This window comes from Erpetoichthys calabaricus, chromosome 9 (genome assembly GCF_900747795.2).
Source record: "Erpetoichthys calabaricus chromosome 9, fErpCal1.3, whole genome shotgun sequence".
In the NCBI taxonomy this organism is placed as follows: domain Eukaryota; kingdom Metazoa; phylum Chordata; class Cladistia; order Polypteriformes; family Polypteridae; genus Erpetoichthys; species Erpetoichthys calabaricus.
This window is the reverse complement of record NC_041402.2, coordinates 194,392,651-194,403,510: the sequence shown is the minus strand read 5'-3', so window position 1 is coordinate 194,403,510 and position 10,860 is coordinate 194,392,651. Positions and strand designations below refer to the sequence as shown.

The 10,860-nt window shown below is 50.7% G+C and overlaps 1 protein-coding gene across 2 annotated transcripts; it reads left to right on the top strand.

Moving 5' to 3' along the window:
- The first annotated feature begins 2,345 nt into the window (after nucleotides 1-2,345).
- On the top strand, nucleotides 2,346-10,191 carry c8g (complement component 8, gamma polypeptide). Of its 2 annotated transcripts, XM_028809010.2 has the most exons (7): nucleotides 2,346-2,514; nucleotides 4,484-4,629; nucleotides 5,358-5,428; nucleotides 8,062-8,169; nucleotides 9,188-9,289; nucleotides 9,379-9,414; nucleotides 10,145-10,191. In XM_028809010.2, the coding sequence occupies exons 1-7, from the start codon at nucleotides 2,377-2,379 to the stop codon at nucleotides 10,150-10,152; spliced, it is 609 nt and encodes a 202-aa protein (XP_028664843.1). In that variant the 5' UTR covers nucleotides 2,346-2,376; the 3' UTR covers nucleotides 10,153-10,191. The 2 variants fall into 2 exon arrangements, with proteins under 2 accessions (XP_028664843.1, XP_051788287.1); XM_051932327.1 differs by having other exon boundaries at nucleotides 9,379-10,191.
- Nucleotides 10,192-10,860: the final 669 nt, after the last annotated feature.

The following is a 10,860-nucleotide window of genomic DNA, read 5'->3' as shown; positions in this document are numbered from 1 at the left end:
CTCAGAGTCCTTTAAACGTCTTCTACTCAACTGTGTCACTTTAAAACGCCCGACTGATGGAGCGCCGCTCAGATGGCCGTCCTTCACTCAGGATCTCTCATCTTTATCAGTGGTCTTCTGAAGGTCTGTGTGATCTTTGGGGTTCTCAGTCCTGCTTGCCTGGTTATTCAGTGTAAGAAAGGCGCTATATTGCACCCAACCTGGCACAGACTTGGCACAGGAGGCACATATAAAATAAAAAGACTTTTATTTCTCTTCAGCTGGAGGGCACGTCTTCCCTGTAATCCCTCCAGCCACAACACAGTCCTAAGCACTAAGCACTGAGTCACCACACTCCTCTCTCTTTCACCACCACTCCTCCACCACACTCCATAATCAATAAACATTCACAATAAATCCTCCTCTCCACCCAGCAGTCCGTCACACTTCCTCCCAACTCCGGCTCTGCTTGCTGGGTTTCCCATAGTCCTTTATATAGTCCGTGACCCGGATGAAGATGAAGAAGATGAAGATTCATATTTTTCTTCAGCCTGGAAGTACTTCTGTCCTTCCGTCCCAATGACTTGGGAGTACTTCCGGGTTAGAATAGAAACAACAATCTTTGTGTCTCCCTGCAGCGTCCCCTGGCGGCACCCAAGGTATCCAGCAGGGCTGTGAAGCCGAACTCCATTTCCCATGATGCCCTGCGGGAATCCGGGGCACCTCCATGTTGCAGGGAGGACTCCATCTAGTGGCCTGGATGTATTGGCCGATTGATCTCTCAGATCAGTCTGGCCAGATGGCCAACTCTAGGAAGAGTCCCGGTGGTCCCAAACTGCTTCCATTCCTCCGTTTCCCATCCGGGGTCCCAAATACCAAATATTCAAGGCCGCTGTGCCCACTCCCAGCTTTACAAATGGTTTGATCCCCTCTCTCTGATCTGAGCCCCACCACAGTTTGGTCCACAGAGAGTTCCTTGGACTTCACTGCTGGGCTTTTATGTCCTGAGATGCAATGGGAATTGTGGGGCCTTCCATCCAAGAGGTCCACGTGTGTCAATTCAGTGGGCCACAGGTGGACTCCCCTCAAGATCTCGACATGTCTCAAGGAGAACCAAAGCAAACAGGTGGGGCCTGAGCAGGAGCTGCAGGGGGCTGGAAACATCCAGGAATGAGAGATGTCACTTGGTGATTTTTAATGCAGTGGCAGACCTTTCTGAAGACCTGTTGTCACTTTGTCACGATGGGTCATGGAGTGGAGCCTCCATTTCAAATTGAATCTACAACACAGTAACGAGCGCAGAACGTGAAGGGAATCCGCTGTAAAGTGTGAGGAGCATCGCGCTGACCTTGAAGTCCTGGATGGACTTACTGGCCGACCCGGTAAAACTTTCGGCAGTGTTATTGTTTTACTTATGGCTGTGAGATGTGGACGCTGTCCGGTGACCTGAGACCCCTTCATGGGTGTCACTTCAGGTACCACTGGTTTGACTTTGTGCCCCCAATGATGCCCATTACCTGCAGTTACAGCACTATGGCCGTGTGGTACGATTACCCGAGGATGATCCCCCCTCACATGAACCTCATTGCTGTGGACTGGACCAGGCCAAGGGGGGGGGGAGCACCCATGTTACACCTGGCTGGTGGGGGTGGTGGTGGGACTGGCCCGTGTTTCTGCCTGGGGGACCCCGAGTTATCTCGTCATGTGGCAGGTGTGCCAACGTGCCTGTACGAGTGTATGCTCACCAACCTGACCTGACCTGCATTATGTTAATACATAAGACCACCAGCGGCACAATTTCAGTGAATTTGTGCCCCCCATTTTCCGAGTGGGCTTTGTTTTCTGTCGTTTCCATATAAACACATGACTTCAAAGTGAAGGTTTTGTCTTTTTTTTTTTTGTTGTTATCTGCCCAAACCCCCCCCGAGCCACACCTGTCACCTCCTTCATCTCTGAGCCCGGACTGGTGAGGTGGTCCACAACCAGCAGCCTCGGTCATTCACTTGTGTCACCTCCGTTTCACTTGCCCAATGTCACATCAGCCTTTAGGTCACTGGACACACGCAGATCGTGCTGTAGTGGGCATCAGACCCTGAGGTTGTGGCTTCAGATCCCACTGCTGACACCACTGTGTGACCCTGAGCGCGTCACTTTACCTGCTTGTGGTCCAACTGGAGAAACAAAAGAAATGGAGAAAGGTGTCAGCCGGAAAAAAAACAATCAAAACGTCAGGCTTCCTGGCCCCCCTTGTAATCTCGAGGCAAATCCCACCACAAACACCCCCCACCCTGCGGGTATTCCCGTAATTGCAGGGTCTGTGGTTTAATCATTGGCAAAGGCGGTCTGTTTGCTCTCCAGTGTACAAAGGTGAAGAGCCCACCAGACTGCTCACAAGCGATGGCTGCCCGGTGGCTGTGCCTCCTAGTCCTGCTTGGGCTCCTCTCAGGAGGGAGCGGCGCACTTCCCAAGAAGAGGAAGGAGCCGGAGAAGCCCCTCGACAAGATTGCCATCCAGAAAAACTTCAATCTCGACCAGGTGGGCTACTCGCCGGGGGTGAGGGGCTCACTGAGGGCTTGCACTGTCCTTTATTTCACGGACAGACTATTGAGGTTTAAAAAGAGGAGGAGGACAGAGGCGAGCGGACAAAAGTCCCACTTTGGAGTAACCGATGGACAAATGACAGGAAAGCCATCAAGAAATGAAAAGTGTCACCAAAGAATTAAATGGCCTCGGGCACGCCACACGAGGATGTCACAGTGGGTTCTTCAGAGCGATGCCATAGGGCGAGGGTTGCTAAGGGTCCCAAAATGCGTTGCCGGTTCTTTGGGTTGTGCAGAGTGGTGACCCCAACATTGTATTTTATAGAGAGGGTCTCAGAAGTTGTGTCAAGGGTCTCATGGGGTACGATTGACAGAACCCCAATACAGCGATTCTCAAAGGGGGAAAAGATGACTGTTGGTGGTCATTCACCGTAGGGTGGGCAAAAAATGACTGTCAGGAGTGAATCTCCAAGAAGGACTGGGCCCCCCTGGTGTTGTCAGTCAACAGGAAGGGGGGTCTTGCAGATACATAGAAGAGCAAGATTGGGTCGCAAGAACAAAAAAGAAACGTTTTAGAAACCCCCCAGCCTGGAGGACCAGTTTTGGTTCCCAACAGGATTGTCCACAAGAAGGTTCCAGAAGTGACTTGGCACTATGAGTGGTCCTGTAAACCACCGTAACAGACGATAACAGATCTGTGAAATCCTGGTGGGTTCTTAACTTTTCAAGGACCCTCGCTGCAGTATTATCGTGGTCTCTGTGAGTCCTGCCCAAGTCCATTTACCAGGCTGGTCTTCTCCTGCACCTTCAGATTAACACACACACACAAAATGGTCCGCCAGTCGCCGACCCCCAGTGATGCCCAGGTGCCAGTCAGCCCATGATATTCCATATAGGTCCATATAAGAGTGCTGCTAACAAACATATGGGGGTCCTTGAGACACACCAGGGCTCAGCACCCTTTGGTTATATGCCAATTGTTAACCAATGGGGGTCTTCCTTTTGCCACACTTGTGCCATCTCTCAGCCTTGATAACCCTGTTGGGGGGAAAGCCCTCCAGGTCATGTTAATTGGTGACTCCAGATCATCCCTGGGCGAGTTTGGGTGAGAGTGTGTGACATTCAGACCCTGGACCCTCTTGGCCAGTCCTGGGAAACACCTTGATGTCCCCCCAGAGGAGTTGGCTGAGGCAGCAGGGTGTTGGGACAGCTGGGTGTGTTTGCTTAGACTGCCTGCCCCTTGACCTGGACCCACAAAATGGATGGATGGATGGATGGTGTGTGAGATGGTGGGCTCCTAGATGGACTGACACCTTCTCTCCAGGGTTGTCTCCTGCTCTGCCCTCAATGCTACTCCAGCACCCTGAACTGGATTGTGCCAGTTTCAGATGATGATGATGATGATGATGATGACTGGCAGCATGGTGACACTGCGTTTAGAGCAGCCACCTCACAGACCCGGGTCCTGGGTTCAAATCCCATTGCCACTCGTTGTCTGTGTGGAGTTTTCACATTCCCTGGTTTTCTTTCAGGTCCTCCACTTGTTCTCTTTCATCCTTTAAAGACCTGGACTGGCACCTCTCAATGAGCCCCATCTGGTTGTGAGTGGGCCCTTTAATAGACTGGCACTACCCTCTCTCCAGGGTTGGTTCCCTTTAGTTGGATCCATATGATGATGATGATGATGATGATAATGGTGATAAAAATAATGACTGCCAGCATGGTGGCACAGTGTTTAGGGTCCTCCCACTTCTAGTCCTCGTCTGTGTCTGGCGTCCTCCCCAAGGCTGCTCCAGTACCCCATGTTGTTGCTGGCCTCAGTGCCACCTCATGCCAATGAAGAGTTCCCCTTGGATGGTCACCCAGAAGGGTCTTACTCTGCCCAATGGTATAAAGAGTAATTGAACGTTGTTCACCTCCCTGACTGACTTTTCTGGTCTCCTCCTTCTTCTCTCTGCCCACAGTTCCTTGGAAAGTGGTACCTAGTTGGCGTGGCTTCCAAGTGCAACTACCTGCGGGAGAACAACTTTCGGGTGGAGGCCACCACGATTCAGCTGAGCCACCCCACCGAGGCCAAGGAGACCGTGGCCATCAGCACGCTGCGCAAGCTGTGAGTAGATGATGAACGCCAAATAAAATGAAATCCACACTCATTGGTTTAATGACCAGCATGACTGGCAACCTGGTGCCCCCCATCCCATCCATGTTTGCTGGGGTAGGCTCAAGCTTCTCCGCACCACTGCTCTGGGTGAGCGGTTTTAGACAATGGATGGACAGATGAGTGGCATCACAGAGGGCACACTGTCATGGGATGGCAGTAAATAAAGATACTGCAATTACAATTAAACAATGGCAGCCATGACTGGCGCTGTGAGGTGGACTGTGGGATTTTTATAAATACTTGTTGTGGTAGCCATCTAAGATGGGTTCAAGTATAAGTAATCAGCATAGAGTGCAGTCTTAACTTTTGCAGTGCGCCATCTATTGGAATGTGTCTTGTACTGCATGTCATAATAAAATGCTTTGCATTTGTCATTCCAACAGGTGGCGCATCACAAACATTTTTGGTAATACAATGTATGATGCGAGGAACAATTATGTTCCCCTGTCTCTCACTATGCCAATGGCGCTCAATTCACCAAAGGGATGACCCCGTCATAACCCCCCCCCCCCCCCCCCAATGGGTCTCAGAACGAAACAACACAGGCTGAGAAACAACATCTTGGTTCTATGTGGCTTCTCTTCCTCCATTTAAGGTGCCAGGAACTTGGCAGGAGGTTTGCATGCTGGCGCCGCTCTTCATGCCAACGCACTAAGGCTCCTCTCTTCTCCCCACAGAAACCTGCAGTGTTGGGACCTGCGGCAGACCTTGGCCCTGACCGACAAGGCTGGCAAGTTTGTCCTCAAAGGTGAGTCCTGTGCCCGACTGGCCGGTGCAATGGCCGCCACTTGGAACACAGGGTAGATGACAAGGGCCTCCTCCATCTCGGTCACTCGTCAAGACCTTATGATGGCGTGGCACACATTAAGTGTGTCATCTGACAGGCACGGGCAGAGCCCAAAAGAGAAATTTGGATTGGGTGGCTTGGGTTGTTTTTCCTGCTGGAGTTTCCAATGTTCTGTCAGAAGAAAACGTGACAACGTCGAAGGCACGGCAGGGGACATCTGTGTCACAGGCACAGCAGTGGGACATTTGTAGGACAGGTCAGCACATATTCACAATGGTGAAAGGCACTATATAAAAGATGCCAGCTTGGCCTCACTGCCGCCTCTTTGTGCAGCCCCTGAGCACATCACCTCACCTGCAGGGGTTCACGAGGCATCAAGGTGGTCTTGGTCAGGAATTTCAAGGAATATCAGGATGAGTTTAACCCTAAAACAGCAGGGAATTGTGTTGGATGCTGTCCAGGAACGGTTCTCCTCCAGTGCTGCCAGGACACATTCCACAGAAAGGCGCTATATAATACAAAAGAGTGCCAGTTCAGTGTCCACAAGTGACCTGGCATCAATCACTAGCTGTGCCAGTGCCCACGATGAAGGACAAAGAAAGGCGCTATATAAAAGCAAAAGGCTGCACCCCGATGTCCGTGACTCGCAGTGAAACACTTCAGCTGCCCCCATTAGCCATCGCTCTGTAGCTGATTTGCAGGCGCTATATAACACAAACAAAGTACATGGAATCCAATCCAAAAATCCAAATAAAGTTCAGTGTCTTACAAAAACATCCAAGAGTTCATTTCTTTAGTAAGCCTTTAATTAGACAAAGCTGACATTTAGTTAAGCAGAGGAGGACAATCCACCCCATTTGTGAGAATATTGGCATCACCTGCGATCAGCAGGACACCCACTATGCCCCCCGAATGGCTGAAATAGTGGCACCCAGGCATACAGGGTCTGAGGCATTATACAGTTATTCCTAAATACAAATGTATCACCAGGCCATATGGTGCCACTGCCCCACACCACATTCCAAAGATGTGCCCCTCAGTTTAACTGGCACCCTGTGTGTGCCATGACTGGGCCCTGTGATGGACTGGAGTCTTGAGCAGAGTTGCTTCCTGCCCTGCGCCCAATGCTGTCGAGAGGCACTCTGACCCCCTGAGAATTAAGTGGCTTTGAGAATGTCACCTGACGTGTCACTCGTGTGGGTGTGTGTGTAGCCTGTGGCCCCTGTGACAATTAACTGGAGCAGAAAGAGGAGAAGAGCAGCAGATGGTTGAGTGCAGAAACAGATAGGTGGATATTTAATCAAGCGACAAGGAATGTCAAACATTGTGTTGGGTGGGCACCCTGCCTCCTAGTGCCCAGTGCTGCCAAGATAAACTCCATCTCATCACTGTAATGGTTACAAAGGCATTTAAAGATGAAAGAGTGAGTGAAAGCACAAAATATATGAAACTGTAAGTGATGCAAAAAAATGTTTTATACAATAAACATATAGTATGTAATGTGCTTGGTGTGCTGGTGTATGTGTGTGTGTGTGCCCTGCGGTGGGCTGGCGTCCTGCCCGGGGTTTATTTCCTGCCTTACACACTGTGTTGGCTGGGATTGGCTCCAGCAGACCCCCGTGACTCTGTAGTTAGGATATAGCGGGTTGGATAATGGGTGGATGGATATATACAAAATGTGTCATTTAACAGGATATCATTTTATAACAAATTGTCGCACATTCGATACCCCCTGCTATTAACAATGCAGCGGCGTGCTTGTAGTAACACACACTCGCCACAAGATGTCAGGCTCTTCGCGCCTAAAGCGCCGGCCGTTCATTTCCTCATCAAGCGACAACTGCGGGTCCCGGCGTCTTGTCGTGTGTCCCCAGCACAACCATATTGTCACTTGTGTGTCTCCCCCAGACTAGTGACACAAATGTAATGTCAACAACAGACAATGAATACAACGCCAAATATTAAAAAAGACAGCCGGCGACGCCCACAGCTGGTCGATTCGTAAGGCGACATAGGCGACCGCTTAGTTAGGACGCTGTCACCCGAGGGGCGCCGTTTGTGAATATTAAGGGGCATGCGCTCCTGAATGGGGGGTGGGGGGTGGGGTTATGTCACTCGAGCGGTGCTCACTCCGTTAAAATGGTCGCACTACGGACACTCAAGGGCGTCGTTCTGGTAACTCAAGGGGCGCGCGGTCCAGACACCAAGGAGACCCCAAATACAACGAGGTCTAAGAATGCTGAATTGGCGCTGTAGACAATGAGGGGCGCCATTCATACAACTCAAACTGCGCGTGTCGGGGGGTTTGGAGGACCCCCGGCGGAAGCTCCATATGGTTTTCAGCTTATTTATTTCACTACGAGCGGCCATAGCACTTGAAGGTGACGACTGTCCCTGATTCGAGGGGTGCGTGGGCTGATGGCCCAGAAAGGTAGCCGTGCAGGAGGACTGCAGCTTACTGTTTGCCTTTTGAAGTCAGCCAGAAGTCGTGAACCTGAAGGTGCCGTCCGCTAGGTGTTGCTCTATCCATGAGAGGTGCAGGGAACTTCCTCTAATTCAGATTTGTCACCTCATGAATGTTTCTTCTGCTGCAGGAAAGAGGAAAGCGAATGACCTGACCATTGTGGTGGGTGACACGGACTACGCCACCTATGCCATCATGTACCTCCAGAAACAGAATATGATCACCATGAAGCTGTATGGTATGTACAAATGGTGGAGTCACCACAAGGCTTTTAGTTAGGGGGGGGGGGGGTTTGCACAAGTTCAAATTAAGGATATCGGTGACGTGGGATGAGGTCATTACGCCATTAGCTCATCTTGTCAACAGCTTCATGTTGCTGAACTTCCACAACATTTGGCTGTGACAGAATAAAACAACAGCATGTGCCTCTTTAGCTGTGTTCTGACTGGCTGATAGCAGACATGTGACCATAACAGCATTACCTGTACAGGCCCACCTAATGTGAATTCAGCAGACCCAAGAGAGCTTCAGCAGCTGACTGAGCCACCAATCCAGTGAGATCTGAGCCGCCTCTCTGGCTTTGACTGACATATATGGCATCCAATCAGATGGACAGCCTCCAGAGAAAGGCTGATTGGCCAACCTGGAGTTCAGTCTGCATCAGTCCTAGAAATCTGATTGGTTAAACGAGCTGAGTGTGGGCTGCAAAAGGAAAAGGTGCTCAGCAAAGTGATGGCACTGGTGGCACTTTGGGACATGGTGGAGATCACCGGGGCAAACAGGAGTGGAGTGTCAGTCAGGGGCTTGAAGAGGTCATAAAGAGGAAGGGGTCTGCAGGTAAAACCTGCCCTTAGTTAGTTGGGGGCACAGGAGCTGGCAGACAGCAGCACTTTGAAGAGGTTGTGTCCAGAGACTGGTGGGCATAGGCGCACTCTCCCTTTGCTCATCCCTTTTCTGCTCTGCACTTGCTAGAAGTAGAATGAGAGCAGGTGATATTTACTGCATGTTAAAACCAGATGGGGTCTGTGGGGGTCTCTATGTGGGCTTTATACACTGTGAACACAGGAGAGGCCACACACATGGACATCACACCACATGAATGCCTTATGTCAGCAAAGGTGCAGTAAAGCATCAGGCCACCAGGGGGCACCATACAGGACTACAACAAGAGATAAGGACTCACTGTGACCCACAGTGCCACCTACTGGTCAGTCCAGGGACACACCACTCACTTCATCTCCTCCTTCTAACCACAGGTAGGTCGGTGGACCTGTCGGACCAGATGATCGAGAAGTTTGAGGGGCTGGCCGCCTCTCAGGGTATCACAGAAGACTTGGTCTACTACTTCCCCCGATATGGCAAGTGGACACCGTTGGGGGGCTTTTGGGGGGAGGCGAGTCTGGGCTGCTGCCCATCTGTAACTAATCTGCTGCTTGTCTGTCTGCAGGTTTCTGTGACACAGTGGACGAGTCTTACACTGTCAGTAAGTGTCTTCATCGCTAGAGGGGGTTAGATAATGGTGGGCTGCCCACCTCAGCTGATAGGCTTACAATACCAACAGCATACTTCATGGATTGTGCTGAGTGACATGCTGGGTATCTCATGCCCCCCATGGTAAGAACCCTCCATAGCCAGCCTGACTGGTCCATAGACCACTTTTTAGAGTCTGGTAAAATCAAGGGGGCACCCATGAATGCCTTTGAAGGAATTTGAAGACTGGCATCACAGCACATGCATCCGCATTATGTTACCCCAAAAGTCAAAACAATTGGGGGGCTGGCTGCAATCAGACTGGGCACCATGAGTGTGCCAGACATAAAGCCTTAGAAGGCCTAGAGACTGGCACTGATGTGCAATGCTTGGTCATGCCAAGGGGGCACCCATGAACACTTGAGAAAGTTAATTCTACTGAATAGGCCTGGGGACTGGCATCACGGGACACTGGGCATTGCATTATGTTCACCCAAAACCAATCCAATCAATGCCGTACTGGACCTCATGGGTCCACCAGACAGTTGGCATGCTTTATGGGCATCAGGTCTGTTTCCACACTACAGGGCCTGGCACTCACCATGAGCCTCCACATGATTGGACACCTGTAGATGAGTGGCAGTGTGAAAAGTGATGAGGAGGCTCCAGCCTGGGTGAGCTCTGGTGGTACCCTTAATGGGCACTTGTGATCTCACTTTTATTTGTCTCTTTTACCTTTGCAGAAATGTGAAGATCAACATCTCAATAAACCTACTGAGCCCATATGGCACACCTGAGTCAATGTGTTTCTGTATGGCGTGTTGGCACCTGAGGGTGGGCCCCAGAGCCTAGTGAGTACCCTTCTTCTATTTAGGCCTTCTACTGTCCTATAATAAGAACTGGAAATGGACAGTCTGGAACAAAAGGGTGGCATATGAGTGGCAAGGAGACACACAAAAAGATGTATGCCAGTCTAGGGTGTCATAACATAAAGTGGCACACCAGTGAAACAGGGCACCACGCAAAAGTGAATCAACTGAAAACAAAGCAGAAGTGCCAAGTGAATGCTCTAATGAAAATTCTTCAAATCTCTGTTGAAATTCCAAAATGAATGCCAGTATCCAGGTTCAGTCCTCCTTTTCAGATAATGCAGATCCTACTGGGTGGGCACAGTGGGCAGGGGTTTAGGGCACTCATGCATGGCAGGTGTCAGCAGAACATTGCACTGCAGCTGTGAAGCACTATATGGATATTCGAAAACCTAGAGGGCAAGATGGGTACAGTGAGATTTGGCATGCAGTCTGTGCCAAGTGTGAGCGTGGCTGCAGTGCCCCTCATGACGTGAAGACGGGTTACAGCTAAAGGGGCATCCTGCGACATATTGACCTCCCACAGTGGGCAGTACTGCCCCCTCAGAGTAGAAGGCACCCATTGGGCACATGTTTGGGGCATATCCTCT

Bases quoted from the DNA above. Each gene is read 5' to 3' on its own strand.
- c8g (XM_051932327.1), top strand. From the start codon at position 2,377: ATGGCTGCCCGGTGGCTGTGCCTCCTAGTCCTGCTTGGGCTCCTCTCA. The intron at 2,515-4,483 runs GTGGGCTACTCG...CTCTGCCCACAG, and splicing joins AAAACTTCAATCTCGACCAG to TTCCTTGGAAAGTGGTACCT. The intron at 4,630-5,357 runs GTGAGTAGATGA...TTCTCCCCACAG, and splicing joins ATCAGCACGCTGCGCAAGCT to AAACCTGCAGTGTTGGGACC.